The sequence below is a fragment of the Nyctibius grandis genome, chromosome 7, assembly GCF_013368605.1.
Source record: "Nyctibius grandis isolate bNycGra1 chromosome 7, bNycGra1.pri, whole genome shotgun sequence".
Taxonomy (NCBI): domain Eukaryota; kingdom Metazoa; phylum Chordata; class Aves; order Nyctibiiformes; family Nyctibiidae; genus Nyctibius; species Nyctibius grandis.
In genome coordinates this window covers 12,047,419-12,072,703 of record NC_090664.1, presented here as the reverse complement: position 1 = coordinate 12,072,703, position 25,285 = coordinate 12,047,419, and the positions used below count along the sequence as shown (strand labels likewise).

Below are 25,285 nucleotides of genomic sequence, written 5' to 3'. Positions count from 1 at the left end.
GATGGCACTGACTCACAACCTCTACTACAATGGTTAAATGAGTGAAGAAGCAGCATGAGTGGTAAACCAGTGATCAGAAACAGGCCTCAGTTAATACTTAACTCAGACAAATGATCACTTCCCTCTCCCTCAGAAACTGGTGTCCTAGGCTTACTGCCGAGTGGGGGTTACATTTACTTATCTTACATTTTCTTCACAAAACACAGCACAGTTAACCTCACGTCTACAGCTCAACTGTTCGTAAAACCTCATCCAAACTTAGGGTTCACCACTGCTCCTCTTCCTCCCCTGCTGCATGGACACAATCCATCCCTTGGGTCCTCTCTAGTGCTCAAACTCAGTGGGAACTCATTCAATTTGGTTAACCAGGGGGAGAGGGTCTCCCTCATCCAGCAGTAGGAAGGTGAAACAGTGGCTCATCTTCTGGTTGCATGAAAGCTTTCGTTGGTACAAGCTACCACGAAAGCAAAGGAGGTCATTTCAGACACCATCTACCAGCTTGACCCAAACCACAAAATATATTCATGCTAATTATATCAGCAGACAACAACTGGAATATGCAAAATAATTTGTAACTACTAAACCATTATAAAAGCCTACAAAGAGAGATAAGCCATGTTCATTTTTTCCTCTTAACTATGCAATAATTTTTACATTTTCTTCTCCTAATCTGCTTTTCCAACATTGTTATTTGGAAGAAAGTCAGAGATACTTCATTCTGTGCCAGTTACTGGTACGAGACTCTAAAGAACACGACATTCCTGCGGAAGCTAAAACCCTTCCAAAAATTATATTTAACCTGATTTACATTTGATGCATTTCCACAGACGAAGACTTAGGAAATCAGCACAGACATCCTCTTATAATTGTTTGCATCTATGTGAACAATTCCATTCCAGAACTACATTATTGAAGAAAATACATAAAGTAGCTCTGGTATTTCTCAATACATACAATTCCTTTATGAACAGTTCAAAAAAAAAAAAAAAAGGTTAAACACCAGATATGAGTCCTTTAATCTCTAAATCACTTACTTTTAGACAGAAATACAATGTCTTGCACGTTTACACCACAATCCACAGCAATGGTGTAAAATAAACACCAATTGTTCCCCCAAAATCTCAGTAAATTGTTACATCAACATAATTGGGCAAAGTGAAAAAAGCTGCCCTTAGAAAGCACAACTGACAATCAGTTGTAATTTCTCACTCTCCCTCCTCAAGGAAGAATTACTGATTTGCACTTTAAACACCTAGTTCAGCTGAACTAGCCTTCCCCTATTTCATGTCACATCAGAACTACTGCTCTGTCATCTTCGTTTCTTCGTCCCCATCACTGGCCAGCAGCAGTACACAGCACCACATCCCAGTATAACTTACACAATAATAAGAGTGGTAGTTAGCTACAGAATACTGCAGCCAGGTCAGTCTTTGGGTAGAACAGGAGCTTTTTAGAGTCATCCATCCAGCAGGAAAGAGATCCATTTACTCTGCAGCTATGAGCATTACATGAAAACCACTGGCCAATATTTCTGGCTGTAGGTCTGTGATGGATACACTTGACCCCTAGTCGTACTTTGGTTCAGGTTAACTAAGGAGCTACAGGTCTCATGCCCTGTGGTCAACCTGCGAGCTGAAAAGCTCCTGCATCATGCACAAGGGAGTGAAGGTGCCTCAGAAAAATATTTCAAAAGGTGGTTTTGAAATCCAAAAATGCAAGATTACCGAAGTACAGAACAAGATACCAGAGCCAAAACAAAGACACCTATCTTGTCTATAATATTGACTAGCAGCCCACTACTTCACTCTATAAATATTACCATCAGGATGGGCCCAGTTTGAGCTCCCCTGAACTGCAGCGGGACTGCACACCAGGTGACTCTCCCCCTGAGCAGGGACGTCTCTCAAGGTTTGAGATTCCTTACCTGAGACTAAGATCCTTCCTTACCCAAGGTGGAGAGATCCCTTACCTGTGACAGACAGCCACTGTTAAACTTTGTTAAATTCCCTCGAATTTATTGAACTCTGTCAAATTATTATTTTACCTCAATAAAACATATTGCTGCTGCTCTCTTTTGAGTGAGGTGCATTCCACTCATCCATGACCAGGTCACACACATTAGTCATCGTACATGGCAGCCTTGACAGCTTGTCCAGCACACAGAGAAGCTCACTTGCTGCCCCATTATCAACTTTCAACTACTCCAAACTCCTGGAAAGTAAGCTTTTATGCAACTACATGCAACGCTCACTCCCAGGCTGAAAACACAGCCTCTCCCACCCTAACAACTACCTTACTAATATGAATCTTAGACAGATGGTCAAAGAAAACACATAGTAAGGACAATTCGCACCACTCAGCACCAGCAGTCCTGACAAATTAGCTTCCACTGTACTCAGTACTACATCAATTTCCATTTTAAAATTGCAAAAGAAAAGGTATTTTTCAGGAGCCTCCTACATTACATTACATATGTTTCTGTCAAATCCCTTGTTATATCTTACTGAATTACTGAGTAGAGTCGTATTGGCTGATCAGCTGGCAAGCAGGAGCTTTTAAATAAAATTTGACACCATTCGTGATACAAAAGCTATCCGTCTGCTCTACAAAAAGGCATAAACTCACCAGTAACTTTTAAAAAGTTAACACAATTTCTGGTGTCATTCCTATAGTTACAATCACACTAGTTATAAAAGCAATTCAGAAACTGCTGATCTAATCCACCCTCCCACACAAATAAAAAGAGTTCCTTTGCCATCACTGAAATTATGGACTTCTGAGCTATGAACAACTATGAACCAACGGCTTCGAAAGAGTTTAAATTCTTCACTTTTGCAATAAATCAGCACATGAGCATTAAAGAAATAATGCCAATAATGAAAATATGTTAGCAAAATCAATTTCTTTTTTAAACATGCTGACAACATTTAAAGTTGATATAAAGCAGAATCACCTGCCTGTAGAAGATCAAACCACGGAACAATGGATTTACTTAATGAGACAAATAAAACATCTTTTAGAGTCTGCTTCTAGTTCCACTTCAGATTTTTATAGATTCTTTCAGGTCATGTTTGTGTTCTCCTCTTTTTGGTAAAACCAGCATTAAATATATTATAGCAAAACAGCAGGCTTTTTTCAATGCGATGGGAAATAACATAAGTTGTAAGATTTCTATTAAACTTGAAGTTTAATGGTTCTAGCACCAGTTAGAACCCCAAATCTTATTTTTAGTGCCTGAACATTTAGGCTACATTACGAACATCCTCATGAACCTCCATAGTCACAATAATGAAACGCTATAGGGAGATCTGGAAGAAGGGAAGATCAAGTTGTTATAGCTTAATCATTTCCTCAACTAGTAGTTATAAGCAGTATGTTTTTCTTCAGTTACCAGAAGTCTTTGGCTTTAAAAATCAGAAGCAAGCAAAATTACTCTACTGCACTAAGTTCTCTTCATTAATGACTTAGAATTTATTTTAATTTCTTTCCTTCAAGTGCAGTTCAAAAAGCTCTTCCTTCTAGCTTTTTTCCTTTTCCCCAATTATGATAAAAATCAATGCTATGTTAAACACTTCTCTATTTAACCACTAGTTTGTAGTTGTCTTTTAGTTTATTCCCAAATGTTATCAACTGTTTGCAAACAGTCTTAATAGATGCTGTTCCTTAGCTGCTAGTTTCTCTTACCTGGCACCTCAAACAGACAAGATGTGATTCGAGAGCTTCAGAATGTATACTATTATTCCCTCCCTTCCCCAACAAAATAACTCCTCTCACTCATTGTATCTGAGACACCCAAAGTACGATCAGAAATGCTCAAGCAAAAAAAAAACGGGGGAAAAAAAAATCCCAAAAGAAATGTTAGACCCAGCTGAAAACTACAGAGATGCATGCACTTTTTTTAACAGCCATTTCTAAAATCCTACTATTTCTCAAGAGAAAACATTGTAAAGTATTACTCCTTCACTTTAGGAAGCACAAACTCCAAGTCCTGTTTTCTAACAGAGATTTGATGTTTGAAGGTCACTCCTGCTCTGCAGTGCTCTTTGGTACCCTACTACCTGCCTTCACCACGCTCCTCAGTACTCACACTGGTCCTGCACTGCAGCATTTGACAATGCACCCTCTTTGCTTTTCATTTCATCCTCAGCAGTGACAAGCAGACAGCATGATAAAAGAAAAAAAAAAAAAAAAAGCCAAAACCCACAACCTAAACACACTTGGAGGAAAAGGTCCTTAACAACAGACTAAAACACCAGCAATAATTTTAAGCATTTCCCTAGACTCCTCTAGTAAACTCAATGCTGGCTGTTAGAATTGCAATAGCCACCTTGCCTACTACACAGTCCCTGAAACAATGATAGAGCAGGAAACAATGCAGAAAAAGAATTTCAGGAAGAAATTCAGTAGCAGGGATTTCAAGAAACAGAACTTCTTCCCCTGAAGGGAAAGACATAAGGTGGTCATTTTTTCCTTCACCAGTATAAACATGCCCCAACTTAACTGAACCTCTGAACCTAGTGTTGGCAAATGCATAAAGAAAGGGGGCAGAATAAACCAACTTAAGTGTAAAATTCTCTTTAAAACAGAAGAGAGCCATCACAATTAGTCCAAGTACCTAATAGATGACAATGCTACTAGGAAAAAAAAAAAAACACAAAAACAAAAAATGTAGGCACAGAACAAGTGGAGATAATAAATAAATTGCCAGAGCAGAGATCCAGTAGGTTTCACATTTCCAAAACTAAGTTACAGTTTCATAATTCTGACATTTTCCTTTAAAAAAGCGTGCAATTCAGCATTCCAATAATTAAATCCAGTTGAGGGAATTATTTAATGAAAGTTAAAGCTCAACATGAGTAGAGGAGGTATTCTCAGTCTCTCGGACACCTGTTCCTGATATCCTGACACCATCTCAAAAACGCAATCTGTGAGAAACTGCACTGTATTTTTTTCCTATACCAGCTGCTTTCTCTATTACTACTGACAGTTCCATTAAGCTTTCCAGCTCCCTTGGTTGAGACACCTATTCCACGCCCCTTGTGTTCAATCTGTTCAAATGTCACTACTAAAAATGAATTTTTAAGCTCAAGGGGAACAAAACCCGAAAAGGCTTGATGTCATTAGCCTCCTCTCTGGAACCTGAGGTCACAGCTCATCCATCTATAATTTTAGCACATGCAATATTTTCATATCTGATCTCCTTACTTTCAAATGTTTTATTCTCTTCAGTCCATCTCCTACAGCACTATTCCCCCTACACTTGCTGTCACAGTATCAAAAGAGGGATCAAGTAAATGGGAAAGAAGAGATCCTTAGAACATGGGAAAGAGGACAGATGGATTCATACCATTTATTTGATCCTACAGAAAAGCTTCATATTCAACTGCCAACCCGTTCAGCACAAGGAGCAAGACTATATCTGGCATCTGTTCAGCCCTTTTCCTCAAAGCTTTAATACTTCCATTTAAAAACTAGCACAGAGAAAAGATAAGAACCAAGTTATGAGGCTAAAAGTTGTAAGCTGCTACAGTCTACTTAGAAGGTCCAGCTATTTTCCATGGCTCGTCCCTCAACTCAAGGACTCCCAGCAGAACCTCTGTGCCCAAGGAGCATCCACCTAAGCCTCCTACCAGCTTTCATAGCCCTACAAAGGTCCTGCGCAGTGAGACACTGCCAATACTTCTCCCACAGACAGAAGCACAGTGGGCTATGGGGAGCCCAGACTTCTGATTGATCAGCCAGCCTTTAATCCACAGCATAGCAAAAATCCAGTATATATTACAGGAGTTTTTTTAGCCAACAACATTTGGCCAAAATGTAGCACTGAATAAACTAAGCTATGCCATACCTGCACCCTATTCTTTGTCATTGGGCTCAGGGGCTGTGAATTAATTCAGTGTAGCTCAACAACTAACACCAGTCAGCTCACAGGCACATGTGAACTCCAGACCACATCGCGCTGAGCACCCCAAAGCAGTGCTGCAGGCAGCAATCGCTACCAGCCATCAGAAGCCACCATAACAAAATGTTCCAAAACGTGGGTATCACCTGCCTACGTCCTGTAAGCGGCACAGGGCACACAAGGACATAAAGGCTGGAAAAGCACTGGATTACCAGAAAGCTGCAGAATGAAACTTGCAGTTTGAACCTCTGACCCCCTAGGAAGGACAGAGCAGCTGAACAAGGCTGTCATAACCAACAGGTTATCAATTGCCTACTGTCTGCAGCTGATTCTCATGTTTGTGCTCACATCTGAGAGCTTCGCTTCAAGATATTGGTTGTTCTCACAGATCCTTATGACTATCAAGTCTAAATTAGTATCTTAATTAAAAAAGAAGGATGAGTACCCGCGAAGTCATCATTTTCCCAGCATAATTACATTTTCACTACAGCTTTTACTATCAAAATATAACAACTGGGGGCAAAACTAGCAGTCCTGTTAGCAAGTTATTTAATGACAGAAGAAAAATGAGCAATTAGAAGTTTCTGGTACTCCAGCCTCTGGTTGTGTTTTTCTCATACAGGACCAAAGCGACCCAGCTAGACAGAACCACTCCCAGGTCAGGTGCCCCAGCTTTTGCTTCTGGGGAAAATTACCAACCTTCCCCTAACCAGAGCAATTCGGGACTTGGGTGGAGAAGAGGATATTCTGAAGTAAGCTTCAAAAGCATGTTTAGATTAAAGTGCCCTCCCAGAGAGAGAGAGAGGGGGAAAAAAGAAGAAAAGGAAAAGAAAAATATGAACCACACATTTTATCAGCAACCTCCGGATCCCTTGCATTTCACTATCTCCGTGATGATTAATTTACCTGGCACACTAAACTGAATTCCTTACTGGGTGTGGAACAATTGCAGACACACTTTATGAAGCCTGGCAAGCATTAAATAAAATGTATACATAGCCTTAACTGGACAGGGCTTGCATCAATCATAGCTGTATTTTTTCCAAACAGAATACAGAATTACAGAAACGCCTTAGGATGTCCAAAAATGCTTGAACAAACAAAACAGAATAGAGGCACTGGCAAGAGGGGTGGGGATGGAAGGGAAGTACAGCATGACTGCACAGTCAATTTAAAATAAATCCATGGAATTTTTATAGAGATCTTCTACAACAGGAAGTGTATTAGTAAAGATTACTGTACTACGGAATAAATTTTTTTCTCAGAACACATTACGTTAAGGACTGGCATGTATAAGTAGTTCGTATTATCATTATATGTTTAAAAAATGGCAGAAAAAGTTCCAAGTATATCCAAAACTACTCCTAGTTTATTTTTAGATCCAGATTTCAAGTCGACATCTTTTCAGTGTTCAGAAGCTATTTTGTTAGCTGTTTGTTCAGAAGCCAACTTTTTAAGAACAAGAACATACCAAGAGAAAGATACTGGCTGTACTGTATTACAATAATGCAGTGAGGTTCAAGGCATAACCACATCCCATCAATGGATATTATAGCATACATTTTCAATGAGCTGCCTTGAGTCAGCAAAGTTTTATAGAGGTTGTATCACAGTTCACTGACTTCTTTGCCAGACCTTCAAAGCTCATCCTTCTTTCGCAATGCCCTGTCCTCAGGAAGGATCATTGCCAGGAGCCAGCAACTCTTCAGTGTTATTTTCACCTGGCAATTATTTAATGAGGAAAGACGTGCTTAGTTAGAGATCAAGAACCTCTTCCCTCTAACTTCAGTAGCTGCAAGCATCACACCTGAGGCTTGCTCAAATTTTGTAAAGTACTTATGGTATTCTCAGATGAACAATTAGACTTTTTTTTTTTAAAGTAAACACTGTCACCATAAAATGTGGTGTTAGAAGTTTAAAAAAAGAGAACAGTTGTGCTACAACTTAGTTTCAATATGCATTTTATTTTTACTGAGTCATGTATTGCAATACTGACAAGGATGCAAGCTCAGACAGCTTTTTTCTTTAACATATTATGGTGTGTTCGAAGTATTAATAGTAACAAAACAGACAAGTAAAACAGTCTGAAACATGTTTTCATCTGAAGTGTGCTTGTCTTCATCAATCTAGGTCATAAGAGTTATAATGCAAATATAAAACTTCTGTATTCAAGAATCTGGCTTCCTGATTTTTTCTGATAACTCTCACATTCATCTAGCTATTTTTGGCTTGTGGACACATGTACAGTACTCATGTGGAAGAAACACGTAATAACAAGAGCTGATTACCACCTGCGAAAGCAACACAAAAATTTTAAAGGTAATTTCCAGGTAGAGAAAGACATACAAATGACACCAGGAGACAGCAGTCCTCAAATCAGTTCTTCATTCCTCCCTCACTCCACACAGTACTACTAATTCACTGAGGGTGTATTCTCTATAGCTGTTCTAGATACAAATTATTATGATATATTCTAAGTGAATAGATAGATACCAGAAACTTTCTAGCAGACAAATGCTTTCTGAACACATCTTTTCGAAGTTATTTTTGTGCAAGTTGATGCAATAAAACATCTGTTTTTAAACTTGTTCTGTGATTTTACTGTAGTGTTTGTAGCAGCTATTATTCTTCACTTTCAAGATGCAGATAATTTATCATCTAGATTCTCAAAACTGAACCACATGAATGTTGGCATTTCTCCCAACTGCAAGTTTCATTTAAAATATTATTTCACTGACAGAACCTGTTCAACAAGTAGTATTCATTGCACTCTCATACACAGGGGGTTGAAAACTCACACTCTCATACACAAGGGGCTGAGAACTCACACTCTCATACACAAGGGGCTGAGAACTCACACTCTCATACACAAGGGGCTGAGAACTCAGCTATGTTACAGCAATGAAATTTTTCGTGAGCTGAATATATTTTTAATATATATTTACGTGGAAGAAAAAAAATGCAAAAAGTGAGTTAAGGTCTTGCTTTGGGAATTTTTTAAGTTCTCAGTTTTATGTCTTCCTTTCTGCTTGTTCTTCCTAGCTTTTGAATTTATTTTTTTTTTAATCCATACTCTAAAAGTTCCTGGTTGGAAAGAATGAACATATCCAAGCCCATGTAGTATTTTCTTTACACATCATATGGAAGAAAATACAATATACGAAGTAAGGATCTTGCTTGCAAGACCAGCCTGCTGGCTCACTTCCAGCTCTTCTCCACCTCGGCTAGTTCAAACAAAGCTTTGCAGAAACCAGACCTTTCTTACGTGCTGCATCTTAGGACAGTTGGAACTTTTCAGCTTTCCATGCCAATACTTTGCAGTCCAACAGGGGTTGCCTTGCCTTTACTCTTAGGACTATCAATTCATTGACTGAAATGAGAAGTTTAAGTGTCTATGTTTGGTCTTTATCCCGACAGTTGCTATGCAGCCATCTTCACAACAGAGTACCTTGTCAACACTGTTTCTGAGAAACATATGTATAGAGTCCACAGAGTCCATGAGAGGGTGGTTTCATCAATATGTTGTGAGATATGCAGCGTATTAGCCATGATCCTTCTGAGAAAGCGTATTTAGATTTGCAAGCAACAATTACTGCCAAAGACCTTTATGCATTAGGTTGCTGCTTTACATATATATATTTCTAGAAACATTGTTCCACAAAAATCCAGATCCTCATTGTTTTAATCAAAAATGAAGAAACAATACTTATAACCTTTAACCGGAAAACAGTTTTATCGTCACATATGTTTCAATTCCCACATAAGTGATATTGTGCTTAAAAGGGTAAAGGTAAGTCTGGCACATTAATATATATCCAGGTGGACACTGTCAGTAGCTTCCTCTGGCTGCTATTCACATCAGTCATCTACTACCCTGAAATGAGCTCTGCTACAGAAGGTGGTGGAGGAAAGAAAGCAAAACCAGAAAAATCCTCACTGCACTACACATTCTGCAATTTAGAAAATAATAATTCCCTCTCTACTTCTTGTGTGCCATTCTTAATGGTAGTATTAAAATTAATAAATAAGAGGAAATTATCTCACTTGGGTTTCCAAGACTTCATTATGAATTCATGTTATATGATTTCCAGAATTTTTTATTTTTTAAAAAAGTGGTAAAGGTCTATCCTTGTGTTGTCTTCAGTTCAGTATCTACTTCCTTCTCTCCTCTCTTTTTTCCCTTTCCCTCAATCAGTCCTCCTCCAGAGGCTTTAACTCCTTTTCTAAACCTCTCCCACCATTCTACATCTCTTCTTTGCTCCCTTGTTCTATTGCCAAACTACCCTCTCCTTGCACTTGCATAATAAAAGTAAGACAAAGGTTGATACATGAACCAAACAGTCACAAAATCAAATCATACTAACCAGGTAAGATAAAATACAGACAACAGAAGAAAAAGAAAACACAAAACACAAAAGAAAACAGCCACAAAACCCACACTACACCTTATGGTGTGGAAGGCAAACCTTCCAGCTCAAAAAAAAAAAAAAAGCAAAATCTCTTTATTTCATTTTCACGAGTAGGAGCTTTTATGCAAAGCTTACTGTGATAAGGCACCAAAAAAAAAAAAACAAACCCCACACCTTCAGGAGAGGTTTTTGTGCCAGCGCAAAACACCCAAATGCTTGCAGCAATGAATAACACATTTTTTCCTTCCCCATCTTGCCTACACTTCAGTGTCTTTTTCATGATAAAATTCATTATCTTCCTCATATCACCATGATAAAAGCAGTATGGAGAAACCTGATACAACTCTTCTTCAATTCCCTGACAGCTCCGAATAACAGCAACAGACCAGAAACTGACCATTCCCTCTCTTCCCCCATTTTTTTTTCTTTAATTTTATAAATGTAAGGAGAATAACAGCAGAATGCCTGGTCTTGCCTGCACTAGCTTAAATTATTCCCCTTTTACTAGGAAGGTTTTCTCCATATTCCAAAGCTAGAAAAACACACACACTCCCCTCCAGGTGAGGTTAAACATACTACTCTGACTCCAGCGTGTAGATTTTCCCACAGTGACATGTGTCCCTTAAGTAAAAGCACCATCTTATCTCAATGAAAGACGTAGCAACCAATATAGCTGTAAGTGGCAGCGTGGTTCACAATTCTGTACATAAAGTGAACGTAGAAGCTTTATTGACACAGACCCCCAACTTATATTCATGCACTTCCTCTAACTTTTAAATATACTGTTGAATGACCTAGACAAGTTGTCCCATCACAATTCTTAGCTGTGCTCCAAGTCCATTCTCAAACAAATCAAATAATCATTATTGACTTATTTTTAAAAAAAATCTTGGGAACCTGATGAAAGGCACATTATATACAGCATAACTCTTAATACTGCAACAGGTAATTGCTAAAAGGCTGTGTAGTTGAAGCAAAGCCATTTCCCAGGTCACTGAGAAATATGTACTTGATATATGAACTTGTAGTAGTAACTTAATTCAAAACCTCAGAAAAATATTAATTTAGGGATTTCAGCTTACAACCATCCAGCTGATAGCCTAAGGTCTTTTCAGTCAAATACCTTAAGGCACCTGCAAATGCTGTACAACACTCTTGAGTGGGTGCACTGGACTAAGAGATACACAATAGCAACCACATTTAGCCTGTGGAAGGGTCCTGAAACAAGCACCAAGCATGCAGCAACTTATATCACATAGCAGAGTAGTCCAGTCTTTTATTTTGAAGAATAGTACTCCAAATTTTAAACTGTAATTTTATCAGACGGATACTACCAACAAAATTGTTATGTTTCACCAAGCATACAGTGAATGATTCAAAACGCTAAGGTTCATCAGTACTTGGTGCATCCAGCTCCTTTCCACTAAAAACAATGGGAAGTTCCCAAACTGAAGGGAACTACACTATGCAAACATTTTAAAAAGTATAAATGCAACAGCTTAGTTAATTGCGTATGTGTCTCAGACTATCCAATGCTCAATAAAATAATGCAACAGCTGATAGAGTAAATTTTTAAACAAAAGATATTTAAAGCAAGATAATTAACACCAATCAGTATGCATTTACTAAAAACAAATTTCCTCCAGAAAACCTGCTAGGTTTCTGATATCACAAGTTTGCTTCATCATATTAACAGCATTGAAGCAGTGTTAAAATTCAGTACAGCCTGCATTAGAAGTACAATTTTAAAATGAACAAGACATTAAATGCACTGAAAAACAGCTAAAAGATGGAGCCAGCCTCAAAATATAACTAAATTAGGATCTCTGAGTGAATGTGTTTCTAATAGGGTTCCTTGGCAATCAGTTCTTGGCTTTGGAGTGTTTAGCAATGACCTAGATGGGAAAAAAATTTCCATAAAGATTGCTGATGACATGAAAATAAGCTATCATCAGCAAACAACATGCATTCCAATACTGTCAAAATAAAATCATACATCTAGTGGCAAAAAAGTCATAATTACAAGATAAGGGATTTACCTGGAAAAGCACTGACTCATAAAAATTCAGGGTAAGGAAAATCTACTGATTATTTTGTCCAAGTAATTCTTCTAACTAATAATCAGTTTCCTCAACTACATTTTAGAAGTATTGTCTTCTGCAAACAAATAATTAACTATTTCTACCCCCTCAAAAACAGGGCATGCACACACCATGAGAAAGCCCAAGAAGTATCACTGGGGATATGCAAAAACATGCTAACCATGGAGAGAGCAATACTGCAGGGAGACAGCTCCCACAGCACTCCTTGTCATCACCTTCCCATCCAAAAAAGGACAGTTAAGTGCTACTCTTCATTTTGACACTTCTGGCACTGATTTTGGTAGTACTGTGCCATATGTTACCAGATCAAGAAGCATACAGGGTATCAGGAGAAAGCAGCGTAACAAGCACCAGTGTGTTATGCCACTGACAGCTCAAGCAAAGCAAGTAGGAAATAACAAGAGCGGGGGTATGAAGACACCTGTCTGGAGACCCCAGGCAGCACCAGGGAACATGAGGTCTCAGTGTTGTGTGCAATTAGACTAACAGTTAAACTTACAAGGCAGAATTAACAACCTAGTTTTCAAAAAATAATGATGTAGACCTAGAAAGCTAATGGTCTTTGAACTTTTTAAGCAGGAAATATTGAGCTGGAGGAAATGGGATGCATTACCCCTCTATTTGATCCCCACTGCAACCACAATTGAAACTGTACACAGTTCTGGTGTCCACATGTGAAGAAAAACATTGAAATACCAAATAATAATCAGAACTATCATAAATTATTAAAATTACTGGGAGATCTGACTTGCAGTAAGAAAACTCCATTGGTCTAGATACTCTGAGTACAGACAAAATATAAACTAGCCTCCCCAAAAAGACTGCACACAGAAACAAAATTTGGTAAGAGGTATCTTCAGTCTCATATACAACCAGCATAACGAGATTCAGTGAAAAGTCAAAGGCTGACATGTATTAAGAACAACAGGCAATGTTTTTAAGTAGTGATTAAAGCTGGGCAAATTGTTCCCATAGCTATGGTGAAGAATCCTCTGTCACTGGAAGAAAAATTCTCAGATAGATATGCAAAGAGAAACACAAGTCTAGCTGGCATAGAAACCAGAAACCAAGACAAATTCTATGGCTTGTGCTACAGAGCTGGGTAGTTAAGGACCTACATTCTTCAACTTTAAATTACCTACTAATTAAATGACATCTTGGAAAGAGAAGTGCAGAAGCATTTAGACAGCGCTTACTGAAACATTTTTATGTGCAACAGTTAATTACTAAGCAAACTTTGCCTCCCTGGATTAGGTTTCAAGAGGTAATCAAACATCTTGGTAAGATATGATATCATAGAATGGTTTCGGTTGGAAGAGACCTTAAAGATCATCTAGTTCCAACCCCCCTGCCACAGGCAGGGACACCTTTCCACTAGACCGTTGCTCACAGCCCCATCCAGCCTGGCCTTGAACACTGCCAGGGAGGGAGCATCTACAACTTCTCTGGGCAACCTGTTCCAGTGTCTCACCACCCTCACATGAAAGAATTTCTTCCTAATAACTAATCTAAATCTACCCTCTTTCAGTTTAAAACCCTTACCCCTCGTCCTATCACTCCATGCCCTTGTAAAAAGCCCCTCCCCATCTTTCCTGTAGGCCCCCTTCAGGTACTGGAAGGCTGCTATGAGGTCTCCCCAAAGCCTTCTCTTCTCCAGGCTGAAGAGCCCCAACTCTCTCAGCCTGTCTTTATAGGAGAGGTGCTCCAGCCCTCTGATCATCTTCATGGCCCTCCTCTGGACTCTCTCCAACAGCTCCATGTCCTTCTTATGTTGGGGGCCCCAGAGCTGGATGCACTACTCCAGGTGGGGTCTCACAAGAGCAGAGTAGAGGGGCAGAATCACCTCCCTCGACCTCCTGGCCACGCTGCTTTCGATGCAGCCCAGGATGCAGTTGGCTTTCTGGGCTGCAAGCACGCACTGCCGCCTCATGTTGAGCTTCTCGTCAACCATCACCCCTAAATCCTTCTCCTCATGGCTGCTCTCAATCCATTCTCCGCCCAGCCTATATTTGTGCTTGGGATTGCACCGACCCACATGCAGGACCTTGCACTTGGCCTTGTTGTAGTTCACACGGTTCGCACAGGCCCACTTCTCAAGCCTGTCAAGGTCCCTCTAGATGGCATCCCTTCCCTCCAGCATATCAACCGCACCACACAGCTTAGTGTCGTCGGCAAATATCCACAAAAGCCTACAAGATCTAAAGCACAATGCCAAGATACTTGAAGGTAAAGTTGTGGAAGCGTATTAGGACCAAAGAAACAAACTCAGCATTTTTAGTTGAACCAAATTCAGTAATTTTTGTTTTATTATTCATTATAATACATATTTAACAAATACAATTTTACATTAAAAACCAATAGTTACAGCAATTTTTAGCATCCTTTTCACTTAGAAGGTTCAGCCTTTTAAATACATAATAAAGAACAAAGTAAGAATATTAGGAGAAGCTAAAGCCCAAATACATTCTCCTTATTAAACAACTGTTTTTAAATATAAAAAGACTGGGGAAATCTTCTGACTACTTTTCTTATATACTCATAGAAAGACTCCAGGCACATTACTTAGTTTTAACAACTTACTGTCACTTCTCCTACATGAAAAAAAATATCCATATTCATAAACTGGCTGTTTTTTTTAAATGAGCCAGCAGGTGCATGTGTGCTCCCTCTAACTACATTTATCATTGTGTTGCTAAGCACAGAAATCACCATTCAAAAAGCCAGCAGCAAGATGAGCTAGTAATAACAAACCCCAGATAAGGGTAAGTGCGTGCTTCAGTGTTAGTGCCAACTGCCACTTCTTTTCACTGTCTGAAAGCTAAGTGTGACATCTGGGTGAAAGGAAGACCACGCTCTGTTTTGCCTGCCGCTTCATTCCCTCTGGTACAAGACTGCTGCTCAGCTCTGAAGTGCACTTGCAAATCCCAGATATACTGCCTGAGTGAAAATGCCCAAATCTCATTTGTTTTAAACAGATTTTTCCTACATTATCATCAAGCATCTTATGCATTAGATTATTATGCATTATATTAATTTATCCTCTGCATAGGCATAAGCAGTCCTGTCGCCATGTGACACAAGCAGCTGAGGAACAAAGAACTTGGGTTCTTTGCCTGGGGACAAGAGAAACGTCCACCGCAGTTCTCCAACCAGAATCCACATCTCCACAGTGCAAACCAATTCCTTAACCACAAGACCATCCTTTTCCCTTTCAGCCTGAGGTTCAAAGTTGTCTTCTCCCAAATGTTTCTTGTAAACATCACTGAAGGACAGACAATGATGGATTTCTCAGCCTCCTCCCTCTTACCTTGTTAAAACTCATTCTCTGACTTCACTGTTTGAACAGCCTTCTCCATTCTCCCAACAGAGCTGGTTCAGAGGCAACAGCAAAAGCTATTCAAACTAAATCAACCAGTTTGCGATTAAACCAGTTAGGTTTAATCAAGCACTAACTAAACAAAGGCAAAGTCTATCTTAACTGAAAGTTCCAATTTTCCTACAAATAAATTAGGGATATACATTCAAAGAGATTACTTTTTTGGTTTTACTTTTTTTGTTTTCTTTTTTCAAGTGAGCATTAATGACACAGGGGGAAAGTTTCAACAGCAAAAAGTGAAGGAAGGAGAAGAGGAAAAAAAAGAAAGCTTACATGTGACCATGATTATTTGTGCTACATAGATTTCAGGATTAAGAAAAAAAGATTAGTGTCTTAATCCAGAACAGAACTTACTAATAACTGACTTTTTGACATTTTAAATTCCACTTGCTTGAAACTAATGACATACATCTTAATTTCAATAAGATAGGTGACTCCTGAGTGTTCAGCACAGAAAATATCCTGTTCATTTGTTCAACAGAACTAAACCACATTGCTTTTAAGTAGTTTTCTTCCTTTCCACATTGCCTCCTACTACAAACAGAATCTACATGCGAAGAGACAACACAGTTTCTAGTAAAATCTATTTTGCAAATAAAATCTTTAATAGAATGTTAGCCCAATATTATCAAAATGTCTTGAAAATTTAAAGTGTTTCCACAATTCCTAACAAATTATAATCAAGGTTCCAAAATTTAAGAAACAGACTTCCAACAACAGAAGAAAGAGAGAAAGTTGCATCTCCATCTCCTTAAAATAGTCTCCCTCTTCCCAAACTCTGCAAATCAATCCTGGAAGGTACTACATCACTACATAAAGCCCCATGCAGATATGCCAGAAGCACACTAAGACTAAAAGATACGCAGTGGAGGGATTGGTGTTAATCTGATTCTAGTAAGAACACAAAAAATCCCCATTTCAGCAAACTTTGCAAACATTAAATAAGCACATCGTTATTTTCTCCTTCTCAGATACTGTCTACTGTTAGACTCCTGACAGTATGGTTTATTCTATATTAAGAAAACAGTTTATTTCTCTAGGACAGACTTCCCTCCCAACTTGTATAGGTATACCTACACAAATACGGTCATATAGTTTGTTCAGTAACCATCTACTCATTTTCTACACTGGAAGAAGGCCACAATTCATTGCTAGAACAACTTGACTGGTACCATTGAAGAATTAGCAACTACTAGAGGTGTTAACTACCCCAAAGCTCCATGAGCAGACGTGTCAATCCCAAAAATTCTGCAAAAGATGGACTAGCTAATTCAGAAGGAGGGAGAAGGGGATTATTACTGTGTTTGAAGTACCTTCATCAACTCCCCTTCTAAGAGGTCACAATCTCTTTCTCCAGAATGTATATATAATTAAAAGAAAAAAAAACACACCAACCATTACATGCAGATTTTTGTAGGTGCTATAGCACAAAACAGCGTTGACATATTTTGTCAACATACTTAGAAAGCAACCCTCCCATAACAGCTACAGTCAGAGCAGCATAACCTCTGGGAGCCAGAGAAGTCAGCCCCTAAGGTAGCACTAAAGTCTGCTGGTTCTTCTGGTGGTATCCTAGCTGCTGTGTGGGACACTGGAATCAAGGAAGGGTCTTTCTGTGGTGGCACCAGTCAGACTGCAACTACACAAGCAAAGAGACCACACCACAGCATTGTGAAGCCCAGGAAAGAGACTGAGTGAAAAAAAAAAAAAAAACCAAATTGCCCCAAAGTACATTTTTTGTTGACATTCAAGGAATACAGCTAACCCCCAACAGAAGTCTGGTGGTGCTCAAGTACAAGAAGTACATTGGGCATGATTCATGGAGACTGGTAACACAATATATTTCTCAAGTGAGAGAGGAAACAGGAACAGACCAAAGTAGTGCTTTAGAAAACACCTGGGCTATAGAATAATTTACACAGAGCAGTTCAACTCAGAAAAGCAACAACAACATCCATCAGCTGTGGCTCCATTTGTTGTTGTTACAAATCCAAATTTAAGCCCCAGCCCAAATGCAGATGATCCAGGGGCTTTGCAGGACAAAACCCTACAAGCACAAGTACTAAAAACATTTTCAAGGAAAAAGTGGATAATAATAAAACAGGATAATAAAGCCACAGGCAATAAATTTGTCATTAATATCAAATTAACTCATACAAATTAGGTTTTGCATGACATGAGACGATTCTACAGAGACATATGTGTCCATCAAACCCACACAATTCCCATTTAAAATACAAGCTACTACTCTCCCATACACGTAGAACAAGGGAATCTCCATAGAAATGCTTTGTAACAGTACTTCAATTCTGATAACATAATTATTTGTAATTTCATAGTAAAGACAGTCAAATGCCCCGATATCTCAGACTAGACACAAGTGTTCCTACGTCAAAGTGTTTGTGTTTTAGATTAAGTTCCGCATTCATACCTGTGTAAATGCAGAGAACGTTACAGACTTCAGAGGAGATGCTGTAAATGCCCAGCCCCCGTAACATCTTTACCACACAACAAACTGCCTCAAAACAACCAAACAAAAAAAGCAGCGTCTCCTTCTGCTTGTTGCAAAGGTGAAGAAGCACCTCACTCATTTCTAGATCAGGTTGTTCCTGACCTGCTAGAGCAGAATAAAGATTTCTTTAGTAATAAACAACAAACCCTCAGAAATCCTTAAAATAAGAAGTAATGTGGCTCTCCAGGTTGACTGAATTTGAGGCCTTCAATTACTTCAGTTAATGCTTACAAATGCAGCGTTATGCTTAGCTGCCTCACCCAAAATAAGACTATCTTGCATATACCTGTTAAAGGACAACTGATAAAAAAGTGACACTAATTGTAATTGACACGACAATAATTTCTTTAGACTTGTAGAGGCTACTCTGCATAGTAAGCATTGGATAACCTAGGAAAGCCTTTCAACTTCAGTATCACGTGGCATAAGCTAACATTAAATACACTTAAATTATTCAGGCTAATGGATAAGGAGCTTTAAAGAACATCATTCCAAATCCATGACTACTGAACTCTGTCAGTTTTCGCTTTATTTTTCCATTTTATTTATATTAAAGCCATCTGGCTGTATTGATCATGCGGTTAAACAATCTTGTATTTTTTCAGATGAAGTAAATTCAAAAGTAATTTGTATGATCATTCAGTAACACATACACTCTTGATACATTTGCAGGTGCAAGCTATGAAATCACTTACAAAATCTTATAGACTGAGCTCCGCTTCACAGAAAACACTCTATGACAAGTATTCAGAAGGCCAAATGGACAACCACGCTTGAACCCACGGATCACTACTCATTTATTGAGCGTTACAGTAAGACCAACTTTGGTAAGCCTCAAGGTTCAACTGTTCTGTTTAGAACTTCTATCAGATCCCCCATCCCAAACAATCCCCCATCATCCCAAACAATCCCCCATCATCCCAACATCCCCCCCATCCCATCGATGTATGCATCGACAGAACGGAATTACTGAACAAACTAAAAGTTACTTAGCGTAAGAGCTCTGCATCATTATAAACCACTTGCTCAAACAGCCACATTTACAGAAAATAAAACTGGCGATTGACAAAGCATGATAAAGCAGCATTAAAACAGACTGCTAAAAATTAACAGACATTCATTTCCAAGTGCTATAGTAAATTGTTTAAGTGACATTTATCTTTTTTCCATGATGTTTTCAGACAAAAGTTTCTTGGACATACACAGATTATATACGCTATTTCAAGCTGTCAGCCTTATCAAAGATTTAATCTGTTCCCAAATACAACAAGCAGGCAATTCTAGACCCAAATATTTATAAGCAATAACCTCTATTTTGTAATTTCATCAGATTACGTGAAAGTGACCCTTAAAATCACACACAGTAAAAAGAGTTACCGTTTCTACAAGAAGAGATGGAAGTGTTGGCAGAAAAAAAAAGGGAAGGGTGTGCTTTTAATTTTTAGTCACGCATTTTAGTCCTATGTATCAGGTATCAAAATGTGTTTATTTGTTTTTTAAACAAAAACTACAGGAGGACTACGTAAATCAACAAACAGATACAAGTCTAATGTGAACCTATCACAGAATTGCAGTAACCAAACAACAGTCAAAGGCCTTCTCCATGTCTACACTGAAGCAGTATGGTTTTATGGAGATGAGCGCCTATCCAAATCATATCAGACATTCGTTATCACTCATAGCTGGTGCACCTACGCATGCCCTCCAGTGTAGGGAATTAGACCAGCTCCTGAAACTTTTCAGGAAGTACTGCTACAGTACTCCTACACTGATTTAGCCCCACACCAGTCAGCATCATAGCATCATTGGTGTTTGTGTAATTCAACTCTGTCACTTATAAATGCTTTAAAATTACTGTCAGAACATCAAGGTCACAGCCATTCCCACATTCTTACTGCTTCGGATCACTTAATATAAGCAACAGCAGGTTTTGGTAGGTTTGGAGTTTTTTACTTTTTAAAGTTTTGTGCAGAAGTTTGTAACTAGTCCTGTAAATGTTCTCTTTATAGCATTTGCTTCTCTTCAAAACCATCACTGTGATGCCCTACATTAAAAAGGCAAGTTTTAGATACTCATCCTCATCCATACACTAAGAGGACAAAGTTTAATTATGAGAAGTAAAACACTAATAAGAAATCTCCTCTCTTGATTTCAACAGATTCCAATACAGCATTATTAATTCCACAGTCTGGCTTCAACTCTGTAAAACATTTTGCACTTAGACACTAGATTAAAAACCAGACCTTCCCCGGGACTTCCACAGATGCCCATCAGCCTGTCCACACCCAACAAATTGCAGGACCAGGGCCTGTCACCGTATCAACATAAATTAGGACTTGTCAAACAGGAAGGACATAGCAACAGAAGAGATCTTATTAAACACACAGGTAACTGTTTACGCTGTCCCACCCCGTGGCAAAAAAAAAAAAATAATCACAAGCATGGCATTTTTCCCATTTATTCTGGGAGGCTCTCACCCAGTTTTTCATTTAGTTATCCGAGGTAACTTCACAGGAGACTAACGTGACAGAAAAGGAGCTTAAAAACGGAACACTGCCAGGAGAACAGCATGTGCAGCGTCAGCCCTCCCCTGCCCCCGCCCGCACCTGCGGCGGCAGCGCTGGGGGCCACCGCTCCGGCCGCGCTGCCCTGCGCCCGCCGACCCAACACCGGGCCACTCCCTCGCCCCGTCCTTACGCCCAACTGCTCCTTCGGCTGGGAAAACAAACGAGTAAAACAAAATCAAGGAAAGCGGGCGCGGAGGGGAAGGGAGCCTGGCCTCGGGCAGCGCTGGCGGCACAGCCCGGCCTACCTGCCCGCGGCGGCCGGGGAGGGGTCGCGTCGGGGCGGCGGCGCGAGCTGCCCGGACACCATCTTGGGGGCGGCTGGGGGTGAGGAGCGGCCCCGCTGGGGAAGGACGCGGCCCGGCGGTTTACCTGCTCTGCCAGCCCTGCAGGAGGTTGGTGTATTTGCTGAGCGTCCCTTCCAGCACCGACTCCCGCCGCCTGCCGCCGCCGCCGCCGCCACCGGGCGCCTGCGCGCCCCCCGGGCTGGCCGCCGCCGAGCCGGGGCTGCTGCCGCTGCCGGCGCCCCCGCCTCCCTCCAGCCTCCCCGCGGCCGCCGGCCGGCCCGGCAGCCCGCGACTGGCGGAGGAGGACGAGGGAGACGAGCCCGCCGACGTGGGGCGGCTGCTGCTGCGACTGCTGCTGTTGCTGCCGCCGCCCTCGCTCACCGCTGCCGCCTTCTCCATGGGGCCCCGCGGCGGAGGCTGAGAGCCCGCTCCGGCCGCGGCTGCCGCCCGTGCCCCGCAAAGCCCTGACTCACAGGCGGCGCGGAGAGGGGCGGCGCCCGAGGGAGAAGGGGCCGGGCCGGGCCGCGCCGGGCGAGAGAACCGTGGGCCGCCTCCTCGCGAGTTGCTGAGGGGAGTTGGGCGGCGGCTGGTGCCCCGCGGCTGGGCGGCCGCCCCCCGCCGCCCCCTCGGCCGCCCCGCCTGCCCGAGCCAGGGGCAGGGCGCTGCCCCGGCGGCGGGAAGAGGGCGGGAGCCGCGCAGGCCCCTGCGCGTGGGCGGGTGCCACGCACACACGGAGACACACGGGGAAGGGGGAAGGCATGGCATGGCATGGCATGGCACGGCACGGCACGGCACGGCACGGCATGGCGTGCACACAGGCTGCGTGGTGTGGCGAGGCGGCCCACGGGAGTGCTCACGCACCCCGAGCAATGACACGCACGCACATGCCGTGTGACACAGCGGTGACCCCAAAGGAAAGCGTGCCCGGCGCACAGGGCGCGGGGCGGACGCGCAGACCCGTGCACACACACAGGCTGATGACACTGGGAGAGGGTGCCCCGTGTGCACATTGCCAGGCCCTCGCGTACGTGGCGAGGAGAGAGGAGAGCCCAGCACGCCAACACCCCTGACAGGCCTCACACACACACCACACAACACGCACACACGTGAGGAGCAAGGAAAGCAGTATACAGGGTGTACACACAGCAACACCCCCAGAGAGGAGGATGCCCGGGCTGTAAAGCATATGACTGACACTCACAAAAGCTGTGCACAAAGCATAGCACTGGAGAGGGGGTTTCTTAGTACGGACCGATGCACATCACTGCCCGTTACCACAGAGCGTGACACCAAGGAGACGACCGTGCACGGTATAGTACACGAGCAGCACAGAGCTGTGCCCACACGCAGTGAAAAATGAAGAGGTAGGTGGTGTGCCCAGCAGTCAGGAACACAACAGCCTTGCCCAACGCACAGCGTATAATGCTGCACATAATGATTATCAACATACCACATCAGACATATCACTCATCCAGACTTTGCAAAAAATATTATTGTGGGTTAAGTCACATCTCCTGAAAACGGAGGATGTAACCTCAAGATCACTGTAAAAAGCTGAGCAGGTCCTTGTACAGTCAGCTTGGTACAAAGCTATGTGGTGACATTCCCTCAAATCACTTCTGTGTCCATCCTTGTTGCGTTAGCCAAGTGCCTCAGTTCTGTTACAATATGTGTCTTCACAGCATATCAGAGATGTAGTTATTCTTGTTGCCATTTTATAACTGGAGACCTAAAAGATAGAGGAGCTCAGAGAGTCTATGACAAAATACGAACTGAGCTTAGCTCCTGTGCTTTAACCCTGTAGAAAGTTTTGCACTCCTGTGTACTAGAGATTTTTGGAGTGTAGCCAGTATCAGGTGCCCTCCGTGTTCTGCACCTCAGTAAATACTCAAACTATCTGAATCCACATACAGTTAGAGGCCTTCGTTTCCCTTATAAATGAGCATAGAGAGGACAGCTCCTAACTTAGATTCTCCCAGTTTTCTCTCTGGAAAATCCTACCATATGTGTTGTGGTTGAGTAGCAGAAATGTTGGGCAACTTCATCCTGAGTTTTGGGTAGTTAAACTTCTCATGTTGTAGCTAAATACTGAGGCACTGCAGTCTGGAAACTTGAATTTTAATTTAGTATTTCATTGGCGGAACATTTAATGCACATCTCTTGCAGCAGAGACAAAGATTATGAACTCTCAGTTATTGTTTAAAACAAAATATTTTAAAGTAAGCAATTTTTCAAGTCACAGAATCACAGAAACGACTATGTTGGAAGAGACCTCTGGGATCATCAAGTCCAACCTTTGACTTAACACCACTGTGTCAACTAGACCATGGCACTAAGCGCCACATCCAGTCTTTTCTTAAACACCTCCAGGGATGGTGATTCCACCCCCTCCCCGGGCAGCCCATTCCAATGCCTAATAACCTTTTCTGTGAAGCAATTTTTCCTAATGTCTAACCTGAACCTCCCCTGGCGCAGCTTGAGGCTATGTCCTCTAGTCCTGTTGCTAGTTGCCTGGGAGAAGAGGCTGACCCCCAGAGCAGAACTTAAGATGTTCGTGTAAAATTCCCCAATCATTGTTTACCATGGAAAGAAACTCCATGACCACAATCTGAAAATCCTCATTCTTAGGCTCAACTCCACTACTTCTGATGACCACAATTTTCAGAAGACATTGGAATGAACAAGGCATGCTCCTTCAGGAAGCTTAGACCCTGCTCGCTGGAGATAAGGATGAGACCCCTGCGTTTCTCCTCATAATCAGTTACAATGACAGCCCAGAACAGTGGAACAAAATGCTTTAATGAAATAACAGCGTCATCACATCAGCCACTCCAACACATTACCTATATATGTCCTACATTACAGGTAGTGAATGTCATTTTTTCTGCCTTGCACAGAATTTATTGGAAGGGAATTATGTCAGGAAAAGAAGCTTTCTCACACAAGTATAAAGAAGCCCCTCCATGCCTTTCTATACAACAAGTCAAGCAACAATGATGTGCTCATCAGGGAGTTTCTGAAATGGAAGGGACAACAGGCTGTAAGTATATTATGTCCTCAGGAGAATTTTGCAGAAATCCCAAAACATTCTTCTCTGCTGCTCGAAGGATTACTGTGATGTGATAGCACAGAAAGTCCTCTTACAGAATATAAACTAGTCAATAGATGGGAAACAAAGCACAGGAATAAATGGCCACTTTTCAAATAGAGGGAAACCACTACTCTGAGTTGGGATCTATCTTACTTGGTATCTTCTTAAATCAGAATCCCTTCATTCGCTTTGAAACTCGAATCAAGTGGAAAAAAATAGCAGAAGGATCTCACAGAAGTGACTAAATCACTGATAAAATGGCAGCTGAAATTTAACGTTGCAAAAAAACAAAGTAAAGCACATGGGGAGAAAATAGCTTTTACTATTATGCATGCATAATGATAATCTACAAATTAGCTATAGCCTCTCAGGAAAGAGATCTTGGAGTCATTTTAAATAGTCCTCTGAAAACCCCAGCTCAGTGTTCAAGGGTAATCAAGAAAACAGCTGTGATGAGCTCATTAGGAAAACAAAAATATCAGCATGCTGCTATATAAATCTATAGTACAACCACTGTCTGTACACTCTGCATTTATAACATTGCTTCAAAAAGGACAGAGTAGAAATAGAAAAGGTATAAACCCTAGCTTTTTATGAGGGGAGAGCTAACTGAAAAGGATTTTCAGTTGGAAAAGAGACAACCAGTGTACAAAATGGTACTCAGGTTAATAGGAACGATTCTTCACTGTTTCTCATGAAACAAGAACTATGGGGCAGCTGGTTTAAAACAAGCACAAGAAAATACTTTTTTCACATGATTTGTACTTGTAAAACTCATTGTTACAAGATGGTTTTGGATGCCAAATGTCTAGAAAGATTAAAAAAGCAATTGTTTTTGAAGACCCTTTAAACAAGGTTGACCAAAGTGTTTTGGATGTATTCAAAGTTCAGAAAGGTCCTCAACTCCTGACTCCTTGAAGACTGTTTACTTTATTGATTAAATAATACCTGCCCTATTCTTGAGTCTTTCTCTAAGCACCTACTAGTGGAAGGAATAAAGTACTGGACAAGACAGACCTCTGGTCTAACCTATAGGGCAGCT

The 25,285-nt window shown here is 41.1% G+C and overlaps 1 protein-coding gene across 1 annotated transcript in view; it reads right to left on the bottom strand.

The window, feature by feature from the left end:
- OSBPL10 (oxysterol binding protein like 10) overlaps positions 1–21,551 on the bottom strand; it is a 124,590-nt gene extending 103,039 nt beyond the window's left edge. The window contains exon 1 of the mRNA XM_068405158.1: positions 21,238–21,551. Coding sequence (XP_068261259.1) covers positions 21,238–21,551 — 314 coding nt within the window. The remainder of the gene's footprint in view (positions 1–21,237) is intronic.
- Between the last annotated feature and the right edge of the window lie 3,734 nt (positions 21,552–25,285).